Source organism: Narcine bancroftii, chromosome 2 (genome assembly GCF_036971445.1).
Source record: "Narcine bancroftii isolate sNarBan1 chromosome 2, sNarBan1.hap1, whole genome shotgun sequence".
Classification (NCBI taxonomy): Eukaryota; Metazoa; Chordata; class Chondrichthyes; order Torpediniformes; family Narcinidae; genus Narcine; species Narcine bancroftii.
The window spans coordinates 8,846,165-8,864,694 of record NC_091470.1 but is presented as its reverse complement, the minus strand read 5'-3'; the positions used below and the strand labels follow the sequence as shown (position 1 = coordinate 8,864,694).

At 46.0% G+C, this 18,530-nt stretch overlaps 1 protein-coding gene across 11 annotated transcripts in view; it reads left to right on the top strand.

Moving 5' to 3' along the window:
* nudt14 (nudix (nucleoside diphosphate linked moiety X)-type motif 14) overlaps positions 1-18,530 on the top strand; it is a 128,894-nt gene that overhangs the window by 54,797 nt on the left and 55,567 nt on the right. For 7 of the 11 annotated variants that reach the window (XM_069915760.1, XM_069915748.1, XM_069915758.1 and 4 more), the window contains one exon: positions 12,107-12,150. The exons of 1 other annotated variant lie outside the window; for it this stretch is intronic. In XM_069915760.1, coding sequence (XP_069771861.1) covers positions 12,107-12,150 — 44 coding nt within the window. Of the gene's footprint in view, positions 1-12,106; positions 12,151-12,883; positions 12,911-18,530 lie in introns of those variants that run through there. 3 more of the 11 variants (XM_069915759.1, XM_069915751.1, XM_069915757.1) reach the window with 2 other exon arrangements.

The following is an 18,530-nucleotide window of genomic DNA, read 5'->3' as shown; positions in this document are numbered from 1 at the left end:
GGTTTTTCTCTTCAGAGTGAAGAAGGATGAGAGGCGATTTAATAGAGATCTGCAAGATTATGAAAGGCATAGATAAGGTGGACAGCCAATGCCTTTCTCCTGGGGTGAGAGTAGCAAACACTAGAGAACATCTGTACAAGGTGAGGGGAGGAAAGTTTAAGGGAGAATTCAGGGGTAAGAATTTTACGCAGAGAATAGAATGTGCCTGGAATGCATGCCAGGAGTGGTGGTGGAGGTTGGTACAAAAGATTTGGATAAGGACATGAATACAATAAAAATAGAGGGTCGTGGGTGTGAGGTTGGAAAGGTTTAATTTGTAGACTAGGTTTCTATCGGTCAGTACAAAATTGTTGGCCAAAGAGGCTGTACTGTGATGTAATTTTCTACATTCTATTACATTTTTTCACTTTAAACCTGTGCCTTCTAGTTCTAGACTCCCCTGCCCTTGGAAAAAGATTCTGACCACCACTCCTATCTACGCCCCTCATAAATTTTATCAACCTCTATAAGATCAGTCTCCTACATACCAGTGATTATCAAATCACTGTTTATAACATTCCAGACAACATCTGGTGATCCTCCTGTATGCTCCCTCCATTGTTACCTCAACCTTCCTTTTAATATAAAAGAAGGAAATTATAAACTAAAATGAAAGGGATCTTTATTCAGAATGGAATGATTCAGACCTTACAATTAATTTCACCTTCTTCCTCACCTTCTCTAAGTAAGGTGCAGCACGGTTGGCGATGCGGTTAGCGCAACACCGTTATAGCGCCAATGTCAGGGATCATCTAAGGAGTTTGTATGTTTTCCCTGTGATTTTGAGGGTTTCCTCTAGGGACTCTGATTTCCTCCCATCGTTCAAAACATATCGGGGTCAATTGGGTGGCACGGGCTTGTAGGCCCTGGCCTGTTACTGTGCTGGATGTCCAAAATTGAAGTCTCTTCAAGGGATTTTACTCCACGTGTGTTTACAGATTTAACTCCAACCTCAGGCTTCAGATCTGGGGCCTCTAAGATGATCCTGGAATTGTTAAGTTGGGTTGTGGGAAAAGTTTTTGATTTCTTTGTCATATGGGCCAGTGTTTGTCAGAGGCAGAAAGATTGGTGACTGGAGAGGATTGAACTAGTGCTGGGCAAACATTCCAAAGCAGCATAAGGAGCATAGACCTATGATCCAGTACATTGCCTGGAGGCCAGGCAATCAGATTGGTATGGAGTATCTGCCTGAAAGAAAATGCTTCACAGAATTGTGGGGAAGGAGCAGAGGCATGGTGGCCAATTAAGCAATGTCTCCATTTTAAAATTCTCACTTGTTTTCAGATCCTTTACTGGTCTCCCTGCCCTATCTCTATAGTCTCTTCTCGCCGTAACATCCTCTGATATCGTTGTGTTTCTCCGATTCCGGGCGTCATCATCTCCAAACTTTAAGAGATTAGGGTTCTAATCTCTGGAATTCCCTTCTGTAAATCACTCCAGCTCCTGGTTATTGTTTCCTTCTTCAAGCTCCTTATCGACCAAACATTTGGGCAATCCATAAAACCGTGAGTCGTAGGAGCAGAATTAGGCCATTCACCCGGGTCAGTCTATTCTGCCCTCGGAATCATGGCTGATGTATTCTTCCTCTCACCTCCATTCTCCTGCCTTCTTGCCATAACCTTTGACACCCTTACTAATCAAGAATCTATCAACTACCACTTTAGGTATACCAAGTCCCTCCACAACAGTCTGTGGTAATAATTCCACAGATTCACCATCCTCTGGCTGAAGAAATTTCTCCTCATATCCATGGATGTCATAAAATGGTCACCATTTTATTTTGAGGCTGTGCCCTTTGGTCTTTTCTTAAAACCTTGTATGCTCAGTGTCAAATTTAGTTTGATCCAACTGGTACTGCCTACTTTGCCAAAGCTGCTGTTGTCATGTGGGATGAATTGGACAGGACTCCCGAAAGGATCTGCTTTGGGTAGGATGTGCTGTGGGTATGTCATTCACTGGTGCTGTAGAGAGGTGTTGCAATTTCTCCATCTCAGGGTGGCTAAACTTGCTTAAGGTAAGAGCCAGATACAATAAACTTAAGATGTTTGAGAGCCACAAGACATGAAAAAAATGACACGTTTTTACTCTTATATGCACATTTTGTTACAAAAAATGTACTGGTTCATATATATATAAAATATATATCTAAAGAAATACACATACATAATATTTATTTATGCATGTCGTTTTTAAACTGCTAATTTATATGTTTCAATAATCAAAAAGTACACATATACAAACCAAATATTTTCTTTATATTGTTAAGTTCGGGACATCGGGAGCTCAGATGGAAAGGCAGTCAGGGTGTCAGGAGCTCCGGAGAGCATGGGGCCTGGATCCCACTCCACTCCGCTCATTTCACTGCCCACAATACAGCCAAATGCGCCACCATCATGTGATCCAAGCCATGCCCAACCATTGTGAGCACCGGCTCACACGATTCCTGTCTCAGCCAAGATATTTCCGCAAGCTGCAGCACTTGTTACAGATTCTGTTATATTTTGTGTTGTATGTAGATAGGTCTTAAAAGGAGATAAATTGTGGCAGGTTCTTTAGCGTCGGTCACATACAAACACTTCAAAACAGATCTCATTTAGAATGCCAGGGCTCCGCTCAAGCCATACAGTCCAGTCCTCTGGGCCCATAACAGCACATTATATGTCAAGAGCTGCATGTGGCTTGCAAGCTGCGGTTTGGCCACCCCTCTTCTATCTGTTAGGTTTACTGATCCACTTGGTCTTGAAACAACAGAGCAATGTTTAAATGGGAAGAGTTTTTTATGGCCTGAGAGAAATATTTTGAAGGTTTCTGTTTACTTAGCTGGCTGTAAGTTAATAGATGAAAGCACACTCACTATTCTCCTTAATGACTGTCCAAACACCTTCAACCTTCTGTCAGTCAAGTTGACAATAAGATCATTATTCATCATCAGGAGGCAGAAATGGAAAGGACATGGAAGATCACTCAATCTCGGGGAGCTGGGACTTGAAGGAACTCAAATCACCACGGTACAAAGAGGATTTGGGGACAGGAGATGGACAAGTGTCAAACGTCATGGCCACTTTTGAGTTGAGTGTGGGAGTGGGGTGGTGGGAAGGAAGGGGTGGGTGGCACAAGCAGGTCGTGAGGGAGTGTTTAAGCACAGCTGGAGAGTTGTTGAACATGGCCAAGATTGTGGTTAATTGTTGTTGCCAGTGTCTACAGGGAATTGGACGGTAATCTAGGCACTCTGCTCTCATAGAGGGAAGCAGTGGCAAGGGTCAGGCAGATCTTATGCCCATGCTAGACCTACGAGGGAAGGAAGGTCAAGCCCAGGCTGACAGATTGTTCTGATTTCTCTCTCTCTCTCTCTCTCTCTCTCTCTCTCTCTCTCTCTCTCTCTCTCTCTCTCTCTCTCTCCTGTAACTGGAAAAGCTCTTCTTGGTCATTATAACTGGGTGGTCTTCTGAAGATGGTGGTTGACATAGAGTCATCTCAGAGGACCTATGGCCCCCTTTGTGGGGTGGGGGGGGAATCACAGCACATTTAAGTAAAAGTCTTGTTTTCTTTATACCTCGCGTAACATGTTTATAAGGTCCTAGGAGGGAGGGCGTAATGAGTTAAATGTTGAGATGTTTTCACCAGTGGGAGAATCTCAAAAGGGGATTAGTTACAATGTAAGAGATGGTCAGAATACAAGATTCTTTTATTTGTCGTGCAATAAAACAGATGTAATATTACACAAAACTGCATTTCGTCTGCTGTGAGGCAGACAAAGATTCGCTATCAGCCGAAATTGCTCAGCTTCCCTTACAGAAGGGAAAGAAAAGCAAAAGAGAGTCCCTTCAGAGTCACTGTGTGTCCGTGGATTAGCCTCCACTGCTCCCACAGCCTCTAAAACAGCAAAGAACCCTGTTCGAACCATCGGCTGGCCGAGCTCCAGATCCATGCTCCAATACAATCAGGAAGCCTTCAGTATCCAAAGCCCCTCTGTAGCCACTCCTACACTCGGCTTCCTCTCACATTCTCGTGCCAGTCTCCAGCAGTCCTCAGCCTAGTTCGAGTCCTTTGATTGTGTCGGCCGCAGCCTGCATGGGTTCCTCACCTTGAGGATGGTGAATCCCAGAATGGCCTGGGCAGATTAGCCCTGAACATATTCATTCCATGGCAGGGCAGACTTGATCATCCATTTCCTACCCCTGTTTTGTTCTCGTGTGACTAGGCTCTGTTTTGGCCTGCTCTCTCTGTTGAGGGGGTTACAAGCACTTTCCCTCCAATACGCGCGTTGTGCAGTCAGTGGAACTTTCAGGTTGGAACATGCCACTGACAGTGGCTGAGCTTTCAACAATTAGAGCAGGACCACTCAGTCACATCGGACATTGCTTCCTTCCGAAAGAAAACACTGCAGGGATCACGTTACAATCAGGGCACTCACTGACCAATGTCATGCACCGTGGTTTGATTGAATTTCTTCAGTGACAGTGCATTGACCCTATCTCTGTCTAGCTGTCTGTTTCCTTCCCTCTCCTCTCCTCTGTCCCCCTCCCTCCCCCACTCTCTTTGTACTTCTTCCTTTCTTCTTTCTCTAACTTCCACTCCCCTTCCTCCACCTCTCTCTCTCCCTCCCTCCCTGAATCTTGCTCTCTCCTTTATCCTTACCATAGTTTGCCTTTCTCTCCCCACGTATATCTTTTGCTTTAAATAATAAGAATAATGTTTATTGTCATATACATAGTACAATGTACATATGTGCCAAAATTCTTTGCTGCGTAACTGAACAGATATTTTTGGTGCTGTAACAGCGTTGCGCTAACTGCTTCGCCAACCGTACTGCTCCTTTTACAAAAAGAAACTACAAAGAACTGCATAATAAATACTTAATTGACATAAAAATACCATAATTACACCAAAAATAGATAAAAAACAAATATTAATAGTTCAAAATAAGGGAAAAATATCTGCCTGTCCCATGTACTAGGAGGAAAGAGGGATAAGATGAGGCAAATGAACGTGATCTGAAGACCTGGCAGGAGATTCTTCATCTTATTTACAAGATTCCTTGAATTAGGGGATTAGCATATGAGGAATGTTTGATGATTCTTGGACTGTACTCCTTGGAGTTCACAAGAATGAGGGGACCTCATAGAAGCATTTTGAATGTCAAAAGGCCTGGACAGAGTAGATGTTATTTCCATTGGTAGGGGAGTCACAGACAAGAGGGCTCAACATCATGATTGAAGGGAGCTCATTTAAAACAAAGTCATTTTTCTTTAGCCAGAGTGGTGAACCTCTGGAATTTGCTACCAAGGCTGGGTGTGGAGGCCAGGTTGTTGGGTATATTTAAGGCAAAGATTGGCAGGCATTTGTATAGGTTATCAAAGGTTATGGGGAGAAAACAGGGGAGTGGGGCTGTGTGGATCAGCTCATGATGGAATGGCTTAGCAGACTAGATAAGCTGAATGGCCTACTTCTGCTCCTATATCTAATGGGCTTATGGATGGTTTCAGCTACTTAGACCACAGGATCATTTCTGGGGCAGAGGAGACCTGTGCAAAAAGATCAGATTGTATCTGAACTTGAAGGGGAACAATATCCTTTTGGAGTAAGTTTTCTAGGGCAACTTGGAACGGTTTAAACTAGCCTGGAAGGGAGATGGGAACCAGGGTAGTATTTCAGGAAGCATGGGGGACCATGATTGATGGCTCGACCGTTGAGGTTGTCAAGAGTATCAAGTTCCTTGGAGTGCCCTTGGAGAATCTCACCTGGTCAGGTCCATAGCCAAGAAAACCCAGCAGCTCCTCTACTTCCTGCGAAGGCTGAGGAAAGTCTATCTCCCACCCTCCATCCTCACTACATTCTACAGAGGATGTATTGAGAACATCCTGTGCAACTGTATCACCGTCTGGTTTGGAAGCTGTACCTCCTTGGACCGTAAACCCTGCAGAGGATAGTGAAGTCAGTGGAAAAGTTCATTGGGGGCTCTCTTCCCACCATGATAGACATCTACAATTCTCGATATAGGCGAAAGGCAATAAACATTGTGAAGGACTCCATACATCCCTCATGTAAACTGTTCTCCATTCTGCCATCTGGTAGGAGGTACCATAGTACTTGGGCCCTTACTTCTAGACTGGGCAACAGTCTTTTCCCCAAAGCCATCAGGCTCCTGAATTCCCAGAACAGATGTGGATAATGTTCCATGGACTTTTACTGTATACGTTTTAATATTTCAATGTGTTTTTCTATTCTAACATGCTCTGTGGTCCTGGAGAAACGCTATCAATAAATAAAGGTGACTTGACTTGAAAGTTGAAGCAAATATGGAGGATAAAATGAGCCAGTCGAGCAGGCAGGCCAGATGGGGAGCGAGGAAGGACTAATAGGCTAGATAGGATTTAGTGAAGGGAGCTTCGAAGGTAAAGCAGGTGAACTCAGGGCATGGATCAGCACATGGTATTGTGCTATTAAAATGCTACCACGATACTTGGTTAAGGAATGGGCAGGTCTGTCAGTTCAATGTCCTGGCCTGGCAGAGATGGAGGTAAGGGAGGAAGGGGAGTTGCACTATTGATTAGGAAGAAAATTGCAGCAGTACTTCGAATATCCTGGGGATAGCATCCAGCAAGGTCTTATGGAGTCCCATTTCTCACTCAAGCCCGCTCACTGCCTCAGCCTTTGGTCACCCGGCCAGTCATTTCCTTTGTGTGGTTCACTCTGAAACACTCTCCAATGTTCTCTGTCTTCAAGCTGAGATGTAAGCACAGACTGTAGGAGCAGGGGTTGGCGTTGCATTGGGGAGAAAGTGTGGGTTTGGTGCAAAGTGATACCCACATTAAGTAGGGATCAATGTTTAGGTGCTTTGTAATGGGCTCCTGTGGAAGTATTTGGAAACATTAGTCAACCCCTTCTAATAAAAATGGTTATGCATTGACAAAATAAGTTCCTTCTCCTACACACGACTTCCCTCCAGATTATATCATCATGTTGCCATCTATTCTTTTTAAAAAAGATATGATCGAGGCTTCAGATACCAGCAGCTCTCTTTCTCTCTCCCACAATCTCTTCCCTCCCTCCTCTTCCTATTCCCTTCTCTGCTCTTCCCCTGCAATTCTCTCTCCCTATCTCACTCCCATACTTACTCTTTCCCCTCCCTCTCCATCCTCTTTTTCCTCTCCCTCTCCCATTTTCTCTGCTCTCTCCCCTCTCCAATTCTCTCTCTCTCACTCCCACTCTCCCCCTCCCTTTCCCCTTCCCTCTTCCCTCTCAATTCTCTCTCTCCCCCTGTTTTCCTTCCCTCTCCCCTCCAACTCTCCCTCTCTTTCCCCTCTCCCTCTCTCACTTCATTTCTTTCTCTGCTCTCCCCATCTCCATCTCTCTCTCTCTCTCTTTCTCTCTCTCTCTTTCTCTCTCTCTCTCAATGTACAGCATACAAAAATAGAGATCCCTCAACCTACAAAGCACAGCAAGTCCTGTTAAGAGCAGCTTGCCTGGGGAGTTAATGATTATCCAGCTCATTGGCAATGGTTCACACAGCAACTCGGCAAACAGAGTGAGCGAGCAAGGGAGGGAAGGAACTTGGGCCAGCTCAAGTTATCAGACGGTGGCATTGGCAGCTGCTCTTTCACTCCATTGTCCGCCCAGGCTTTGTACACCCAGTTTTATCACGCACTGATTTAGTACAATCCGGGCAGGAATCAGCGAACGGGCTTCCTGTCAATCACATTGACAATAAATGCCGCCAGTTGCAGATCAAAAGAAAGTGGCATGTGGAATTTATGATGTGAGGTAAGAGGAGTATGTGTTGGCGCCAAGCCTTCATGTTTATCCTCTTACATATCTCTCAGTCAAGTGACTCTCCCAAGCACAAATTAATATTAATACTGTAAGAGGTTGATTTCTTTCTCCTTTATGTACAGAGCTAAGCCATTGAGTGGAGCAGTAGATCTTCACCAGGTCGGTGAGCTGAATGGTCTCGCCATTCCTTGGGGCTTTAGAAATGGGCTAGATATTTGAGGATCCTGTAACTTTAAAGTGAAACTTTTTCACAGGATCAGCACTTCTAAGTTACTTTTACAGATAATGAAGTATTTTTGAATGGTCACAGTGGTGTAATGCACCAAAAACAACCATTTTGCAGGCTCCCACAAGCAGCAATCTGAAAATCAATCTATTTTCAATGCAGTTGATTAAACAACAGGTCATGTACCAGACACCAGGGAGAGCCTCCCGGCTTTTTACTGAGGCTGTGCCCATTTTTGAAAAGTTGAATGTGTTTTTATCACAATGGCCAGTTTGCCGTTAAAGATGAGGGCTACTCTCGGTAAATTTACAATATTTTAAGATGCATTAAAGGTCCCTTCCATTTGCTGCTTGTAATCCATGCAGGCACATGTCCATCAGGCTAACAGACCTGACATGTAAACCCCCAAGGTAGTAGGGACGTTTAAATTAGATACTGGGTTCTGCGCGTGTTACCTGCCTCGGGGCTCTATTTTACAAGCAGCTCAAGAAGCGGAGTGTAGTTTTTAAACTAATGAGCGCATGGGTCATAAACGAACTGATGCTTGTAGCTACCAGTTGCAGGCATTGTAAGAGTACATCTCTCTTGGGGCAGAAGGAATGGTAGACACTTCAGAGGAAGTGGAAGTTAGGATGTGAAATAAAGTTTGAAAGAGATGAAATGCAGAGGCAGAGAGAGATGGAGGGAATGCAGCGAGTTCATGATTAGTAAAGCATACTTTTTGGATGCATCACAGCGTGGTACCGGAGCTGCTCTCCTCAATATTGGCAGAAAGTATTGAATGCAGCTCAGAACATCACGCAAACCTCTCTCCCCTCCATAGATTCCATCTATATCTCCCGCTGGCCAGGAAAAGCATAGTGAAGGGCCTGTCACACTGCAAACACTCTTCTTCGATGGGGAAGAAGGCTAAGGACTGAAATTGTGCACCAAAAACTTAAACAGTTTCTTCCCTGCAGCCATGAATGAACCCCAAAATAATAAATTGATGCTGCCTCTGCTCCATAGCAACTGATCTCTTTCTGTAACCAAGCTTTTGTATTGAGTCTCTCTTGCTCTACTTGGAATGAGATGTCTTGCTGGACTGCACACCAAGCATACTTTATCACCGCCCCTTGTGACAATGAACCTGAGTGCTGCGAATGTCCAATTCTTGCTTCTGTTCCTTGTGTCCTGTTCTTTGAATGGAGCATCCAAACAGTAGCCATTTCAAGTGGATGAAAGTGATCCCTTGGCACTTCTTTTGAGAAGCCCAGTGTTCTGTGGCTTTGAAAAAAAAGCTTCTCTTACCACCATCACACACCTGTTTTAGACCATAACACCACAAGCATTAGGAGCAGAAATAGGCCATTCAGCCCATTGAGTCCCCTTCACCATTCCCTCATGAACCAATCCATTCTCCCACTCAGCCCCTCTTCCCTGCCTTCTCCCAATAATCTTTGATGTCCTGACTATTGAAATACCTCTGGCTTAAATACACCCAACGACCTGGCCTCCACAGCCACCCATGCTCGCAAATTCCAGAGATCACTATTCTCTGGCTGAAGAAATTCCTCCACATCTATTTTAAATGGGTGCGCTTTTATCTTGAAGTTGTGTCTTCTTGTCCTTGACTCTCCTACCATGGGAAACAACTTGTCCACACCTACTCAGTCCAGGTCTTTCAATGTACAAAATGCTTCTATGAGGTCCCTCTTCATTCTTCTGAACTTCAAGGAGTACAGTCCAAGGGCCGTCAAACGTTCCTCATATGGAAATTCCAGGAATCGTTCTTATGAATCTTCTCTGAATCCCCTCCTATGGCAGGACATCCTTTCTTTAATAAGGAGCCCAAAATTGTACACCATACCCCAAGGGAGGCTTCATCAGTGCCTTATAAAGCTTCAACACGACATCCCTGCTCTTGTATCCTATCCCTCTAGATACGAATGGCAACATTGCATTCACCTTCTTCACCACCGACTCAACCTGGGTTAACCATTAGGGGATCCTGCACGAGGACTCCCAAGTCCCTTTGCACCTCCAAATTTTGAATTTTCTCCCATTCAAATTATAGTCGGCCCTTCCTTCTTCCAAAATGCACGACCCGTACTCTTTCCAAGAATGTATTTCATTTGCCACATCTTTGCCTATTCTCATAATCTCTCCAAATCTCTCTGCAGCCTCTCCATTTCTTCATCACAACCTGCCCCTCCATCATCTTTCTATCATTTGCACCCAGATAATCATTTGCGGTGAGTCAGTAAACATCTGTGGACAGTTGACGGATTCAGTTCGATAAGTTTTCGTCAGAACTGGGGGGAGTTGTAGGTAGCGGAGAAAGAGAGCAGGAAGAACAAAGAGAAAAGGCTGTAAAAGGGTGCTGATTAACACAGTGATAACGATCACTGCTTGGAATAAAAATGACTGGAGGGGATATAAAAGAAGAAGAGATGAATGAAATCTGAAGTGGAGAGAGAGAGAAAAAAGCCCTATTCATTCCACTTACTGACCAGTTGAATTCTTCAACACACTACCACTCTGGCCTTCTGCATGGATTTAACAAAGTGCATTTCCTGTGAGAACTTGCCCTGCTGTCGTATATCTGTGGCTGTACATCAAAATGCCTCATGGGATATGAACGTAACAAAGAGGAGCAGGGGTAGGCCATCCAGCGCGTTGAGCCTACTCCGCCATTTCAATGGCTGATCTGATGAGAGACTCATCTCCACTTACCTGCCTTTTCCCCATATCCCTTAATTCTCCTACTATGTAAAAATTGATTCAACCTTGTCTTAAATGTATTTACCGAGATCACCTCCGCTGTTTCAATGGGCAGCAAATTCCATAGATTCCACACTCTGGAAAGCACTTCCTCCACATCTCCGACCTACATCTATTACCCTAAATCTTGAGGCTATTTGAGTGTACTGAAAAGAACATGAAATGTCTGTCCTCTCTCTCTCTCACACACACACACACACACACACACACACACACACACACACACACACACACACACACACACACACACACACACACACCCTCTCTATAGAGAGAGAGAGAGAAACAGGCTACTCATTTTTAATCCCATTAATGTTTGGATAACAGTTTGTGATTTGGTGTAAGTCACACATACTACTGCATCAAACTTCCCTCCTACCACTTCCTATGCTTCAGTTTGATGGTCATTTCTAACATCCTTCTGATACGGGATTCCCACGTAAAGTCATGGCTGAAAACATGGTCCACGTGCTGTATGTGCAGTCCTGGTCACCCATCTACAGGAAGGATGTTATTAAATTGGAGAGGTGCAAAAAAGATTCACAAAGATGTTACCAGGACTGGAAGCTTGAGTTATCAGGGGCAGGTGGATAGGCTGAGACTGTTTTCCCCTTGAGTGTAGAAGGCTGAGATTAAAAAAAAAAATTTGACATTCAGCACAAGCCCAAATACCCCAATTTACTGACAACCCTTGTATGTTTTGGAGAGTGGGAAGGAAGCAGAGCGCCTAGAGGAAACCTATGCAGAGATGAGGAGAACGTACAAACTCCTTACAGACAGCATCAGATTTGAACCCAAGTGTCTGGCACTGTAACAGCATTGCGCTAACCACTACACTAACGTTATAGCGGTTTATAAAATCTCAAGGGACCAAAAATATGGTGTCTGGTCACAGGCTTTTCCCCAGGGTACAGGAATCTAAAACTAGAAGCCATAAATTTAAGGTGAGAGGGGAAAGATTTAAATGGGACCCAAGGGGCTACTTCTTCAGAGAGTGGAAGGTATACAGGAAGGGTCAGAGGCAGGTACATTTACAACCTTTAAAGGACATTTGGACAGGTACATGAATAGGGAAGCTCTGGAGGGATGTGGGTGAAACACAGGCAAATAGGATCAGCTGAGGTAGGCATTTTGTGAGCATGGATGAGTTGGGCCAAAAGGCCTGTTTTGTGCTGTACAGGTTTGAGAATCTAAGGTCTTACAGTCTTTTACTGTAGTTGGGCAGAGTCTTAGTTTGGGATAAAACCATTCTCAGCTCACTGCATACCTTGGCTCCTGAAACATGCCATTCTCTGTTGTTTACAGAACGGTATCCGCAAGGAATGGGACTTCATGAAAACACACGACAGGTGAATTTCTCCTGGAATGCCATCCAGCATTGTTTATGCCCTCAGCCTTCAGTACGCCTTGTCCTCTCTGCAGCCAGTGATGTATAATTAGATAACTATCTTTCTTAATTATCTGGTTACAAACCTCACTCCTGACACCCCCTCCCCCTATCTTCACCTTCCTTCTTGTAGAAACATAGAAACATAGAAGATAGGAGCAGGAGTAGGTCATTCGACCCTTCGAGCCTGCTCCGCCATTCAACGAGATCATGGCTGATCTTAAAGTTCAGTACCCCGTCCCCGCCTTCTTTCCGTAACCTTTAATACCCTTATACTGAAGAAATAGATCTAATTCCCTCTTAAATAGATTGAATGAACCTGCCTCTACTGCCCTCTGTGGCAATGAATTCCACAGATTCACCACCCTCTGGGTCAAGAAATTCCTCCTCATCTTGGTCCTAAATGGTTTGCCTATTATCCTCAAACCATGGCCCCGGGTTCTGGATTTTCCCATCCTTGGAAACATCCCATCTGCATCCATTCTGTTCAGACCTGCCAGAATTTTATATGTCTCTATGAGATCCCCTCTCAATCTTCTAAACTCCAGCGAGTACAATCCCAATTTGCGCAATCTTTCCTCCTAAGTCATTCCTGCCATTCCAGGTATCAGCCTGGTGAATCGCCTCTGCACTCCCTCCATTGCAAGAACATCCTTCCTTAGATAAGGTGACCAAAACTGCACACAATATTCCAGGTGGGACTTCATGAAAACACACGACAGGTGAATTTCTCCTGGAATGCCATCCAGCCCTGTACAGCTGCAGTAAGGTATCCTTGTTCCTAGACTCAAACCCTCTTGATATGAAGGCCAACATACCATTTGCCTTTTTAACCGCCTGCTGTACCTGCATGCTCGCCTTCAGAGACTGGTGCACAAGAACCCCTAGGTCTCTCTGCACTTCCCCATCTCTTAATCTATTGCCATTCAAATAGTAATCTGCCCTCCGGTTTGTATGACCAAAGTGGATAACCTCACATTGATCCACATTGTCGTGCATTTGCCATGGATCTGCCCAGTCCCTCAATTTATCCAAATCACACTGGAGCTTCCTGACCCCCTCTTCCGTGCACACAACCCCTCCTAGCTTAGTGTCATCTGCAAATTTGGAGATATTCCATCCAATCCCCTCATCCAGATCATTAATGTAAATTGTGAACAGCTGGGGTCCCAGTACAGATCCCTGTGGCACCCCACTGGTCACCGCCTGCCACTCAGAAAACGAGCCATTTATCCCAACTCTCTGTCTTCTATCTGCCAGCCAGTTCTCAATCCACATCAATACCTTGCCTCCAATCCCATGAACCTTGATTTTGGAAGCCAGTCGTTTATGCGGGACCTTATCGAAGGCCTTTTGGAAGTCCAGGTACACCACATCCACTGGCTCTCCCCCGTCTATTTTACCTGTCACCATCTCACAGAATTCCAATAGATTTGTCAAGCACGATTTACCTTTTGTAAATCCATGTTGACTCTGTCCGATCCCTTCTCTGCTAGTCATATGCTCCGCTATTACATCCTTAATAATGGATTCCATCAATTTGCCCACTATTGATGTAAGGCTCACCGGCCTATAATTCCCCGCTTTTTCTCTACCCCCCTTTTTAAATAGTGGGGTAACATTAGCTACCCTCCAATCCATGGGTACTGATCCTGAGTCTATCAAGTTCTGGAAAATAATTCTTAAAGCATCTGCTATCTGAATGGCCATTTCAGTAGTGTGGTAATGAGCTGTCCTGGAAAATTTGCCCATGGCTGCTAGTTTCAGTTCTAAACAGAATGTTGCTAGAGTGTTTACCAGATTCATCAGATCCCTGTGCCTGCTCTAATTTATCAGGGACTCCAGTCTGCAATGAATCACCTCAGGATCTGTGGGTGAATTATCTCTCTCATTTGGCCATCTCGGTGAGGCAGTACCAATCATACCCAACATGCTTGAGGTTCTACCGTTCACATGTTCAGGTTTACCACATTCAAAATTCAAGGTCCCCTTACTGTCATGTACAGCAGATGTAATATTACACAAAACTGCCTTCTGCCGACCATATGGCAAAGAGTTGCATTAGTGTCACCCGGCGCCCCTTACATTACGAGAGAAAGAGAAGCAAAAGAGAGTCTTCAGAGTGACCATGGATTCACCTCCGGTGCTACCACAGTTTCTGCAGCCACACAGACTCCTGTTCGATTCATCGGCAACCCGAGTGCCAAAATGATCAGGAAGCCTTCAGCACCTGAGGCCCTTCAGGAGCCCTCAGCACCCTCTCGAATCCAGGTTCTGATACCGGTTTCCCATGAGCCAGTCTCCTGCAGCCTGTGTGGGTTTCTCAGCCTGCTGAGTCCCTCACCGTTCCGCTGCTGTGGTCACCGTCCTGCAGTGTCATCCCTGCTCCTGCTCCTTCTCCATGAGGGGGTATTCTCCCATTTCTGATGCCCTGCGCCAGTCCGCTGCTCCCCCAGAGTCTGCGCGTTGGCATCCATTTCCTGTGTCTAAGCACGTCTCTTCTTGCAAACGTTAATGAGCATGGGCAGGTGGAGAGTGGAAACCAAAGAGGTCAGGGTGAGGGTCATATGTTGGCATTGAGCAGCAGAGGAGTGTGTGGAAGGGATGCATGAGGCCAATCTCCTTGGCCTCCTGTAGCCCCGGTGCTCAAAATTCCACCGATCAGTTTCAAGCCCCTATCGAGTTCAAGGAAAAAACAAACTCTGGAGATGCAATAACTTGAGTAAGTGAGGATGTCTGATTCCAGCAGATGACAGATCCCTCAGCTCCTGTTCACAGGTCCTGACATAACCAGGTTCAGGAATGGGAAATGGAGGCAATGTCCACATAACACCCTAAATTACACGTTGGGGAATCCATTTGCTCTGGAAGTCACCAACCAAACCAAACAGCCTTTGCAGATCACCAACAACAGCCAGTTCTATTCCTCTCAGGTCCCCATTGGTGTATTTGGGGGAAGAAGGGCACAGAGAGGCATTGATAGAGTGAAAGAGGAGTGAGGGGAGTCTCCCGACAAGTATTCACAGATCAGTACGCTGGAAAGTGTGCAGAAAAGATGGGTGAGGGTGGTGCTGGGGCCAGAGGCTTGGATTGTGAGGAGAGGCTGGGACTTTTCTCCCTGGAGTGTTAGAGGCTGGGAGGGGATCTTGCAGAGGTTGATCAAATTATGAGGGGCATGGATAAGGTATCAGAATCAGGGTTCATGGTCATGAAATTCAGTGTTAAGTGGCAGCGTCATAGAGGAGACATTCGTATTATAACGACATAACTATAGAAAATAAAATAATAATATCCAGAACAGTGGATGAAAAGTCAGGCCGTGTCTGAGGTTCACTGATCATTCAGGAATCTGATGGCAGTGGGGAAGAAGCTGTCCTTGTGCCACTGAGTGCTTGTCTTCAGGTTCCTGTAGCAGAGTGAAGAGGGCACGGCCTGGGTGGTGGGGGTGTTTGAGGTCAGAGGCTGCTTTTTTATGACACCACCTCATGTCGATGTCCTCAATGGAGTGAAGTCTGGTGTCTGTGATGTTGCAGGTTGAGTGAACAACCCTCTGGAGATAATTCTTGTCCTGAGAGTTGGTGCCTCTGTACCAGGCAGTGATGCAACCTGCCAGAATCCTCTCCACAGTACACCTATTTAAGTTTACGAGAGTTTTCAGTGACGTACCAAGTCTCCTCAGACACCTCACAAAGTAGAGCCGCTGGTGAACCTTCTTTGTGATTGAATCAATGTGGAGGCTCCAGGACAGATCCTCGGAGATGTGGACACACAAGAATTTGAAGTTCTTGACCCTCTCCACTACTGAACCCTCGATGAGGACTGGGTCGTGTTCCCCCACAGCAGGGGAGTCCAGAACTACAGGATATAGGCTTACGGTGAGATGGTGAAGATTTAATGGAGACCTGAGAGGCAACTTTTTCCACACAGAGGGTGGTGGATATGTGGAACTAACTGCAAGAGGAAATGGTAGAGGCAGGGACAATAAAAACCTTTTAAATGGATTTGAACATGCATGGATAGGAAAGGTTTGGAGGTTTAGGAGGCTAATACAGGCAAGTGGGACTAGCTCAGGTGACCAGTGACCCATTTTGCTGTTGTATATTTTATTTAATTTTATAATTTTATTTTCACTTTGAGAATATTTTTAACCAGGCTGCAGGAACAGGAAGAGCCAGTGGTATGAATGTACAAATCACACAGTGGGAAAAGATGAAATTAAAAATGAATATGGAATTATTTATAGATGCAGACTCAAGCAGCAAATAAGCTATTGTAAATCTTTATCAATGACTCTGTTCTTTTCTGGCTGCAGTCTCCTTCTCTCTCTCGAGGCCCTTTCATGCCAGGTCTCCACATGGAGGCCAGCTACAAGTGCGGAGCAAAAACATAAAACTTACCTTTCATTTTCTTTTCTTTGGCTTGGCTTCGCGGACGAAGATTTATGGAGGGGGTAAAAAGTCCACGTCAGCTGCAGGCTCGTTTGTGGCTGACAAGTCCGATGCGGGACAGGCAGACACGATTGCAGCGGTTGCAGGGGATAATTGGTGGGTTGGGGTTGGGTGTTGGGTCTTTCCTCCTTTGCCTTTTGTCAGTGAGGTGGGCTCTGCGGTCTTCTTCAAAGGAGGTTGCTGCCCGCCAAACTGTGAGGCGTCAAGATGCACGGTTTGAGGCGTTATCAGCCCACTGGCGGTGGTCAATGTGGCAGGCACCAAGAGATTTCTTTAGGCAGTCCTTGTACCTTTTCTTTGGTGCACCTCTGTCACGGTGGCCAGTGGAGAGCTCGCCATATAACACGATCTTGGGAAGGCGATGGTCCTCCATTCTGGAGACGTGACCCATCCAGCGCAGCTGGATCTTCAGCAGCGTGGACTCGATGCTGTCGACCTCTGCCATCTCGAGTACTTCAACGTTAGGGATGTAAGCGCTCCAATGGATGTTGAGGATGGAGCGGAGACAACGCTGGTGGAAGCGTTCTAGGAGCCGTAGGTGGTGCTGGTAGAGGACCCATGATTCGGAGCCGAACAGGAGTGTGGGTATGACAACGGCTCTGTATACGCTTATCTTTGTGAGGTTTTTCAGTTGGTTGTTTTTCCAGACTCTTTTGTGTAGTCTTCCAAAGGCGCTATTTGCCTTGGCGAGTCTGTTGTCTATCTCATTGTCGATCCTTGCATCTGATGAAATGGTGCAGCCGAGATAGGTAAACTGGTTGACCGTTTTGAGTTTTGTGTGCCCGATGGAGATGTGGGAGGGCTGGTAATCATGGTGGGGAGCTGGCTGATGGAGGACCTCAGTTTTCTTCAGGCTGACTTCCAGGCCAAACATTTTGGCAGTTTCCGCAAAGCAGGACGTCAAGCGCTGAAGAGCTGGCTCTGAATGGGCAACTAAAGCGGCATCGTCTGCAAAGAGTAGTGGGATCAGTTGAAGACTACCATACTGCAATCCACTGAAGAGGTACTGGGCTTCTCCTCCAGGAAAAACAAGGACTGGTTTGACGAAAACAGCCAGGAAATCCAGGAGCTGCTGGCAAAGAAGCGAGCTGCCCACCAGGCTCACCTTACAAAGCCGTCCTGTCCAGAGAAGAAACAAGCCTTCCGTCGCGCATGCAGCCATCTTCAGCGCAAACTCCGGGAGATCCAAAATGAGTGGTGGACTAGCCTCGCCAAACGAACCCAGCTCAGCGCGGACATTGGCGACTTCAGGGGTTTCTACGAGGCTCTAAAGGCTGTGTACGGCCCCTCACCCCAAGTCCAAAGCCCGCTGCGCAGCTCAGACGGCAAAGTCCTCCTCAGCGACAAGATCTCCATCCTCAACCGATGGTCAGAACACTTCCAATCTCTTTTCAGTGCCAACCGCTCAGTCCAAGATTCCGCCCTGCTCCAGCTCCCTCAACAGCCCCTAAGGCTAGAGCTGGATGAGGTTCCCACCCTGGATGAGACATATAAGGCAATCGAACAACTGAAAAGTTACCTTTCATAGAGCAGCCCTAAAAGGGTGCTCCTGTGCCTCATTCGTGTCGAGTGGTGTCTCGTAGCGCCCTCTGGAGTCAATGGAGGCTGGGCGACTGGTGCCGTAGCATCACCCATCATAAATGCACGACAAAGCAATGACCGTCTTCCCTACCTATAATCCCCCAAGCAGCTGGAACTTCTCTGTGTTTCCCAGAACAGTTCCAGCTGCTTAGGGGATTATGGGTGGGGAAGACGGCCATTGCTCTGCCACGTTTTGAGCCCCAGAGAGCAGCCCCGAAGGCCAAAGTGGCCCGGTGAGGTGCCGGCGGGGCCAGCACAGCCCATACCAGCTGCCTCTGACAGCCCCCACTGACCGACTCTGACCTGATGGCTC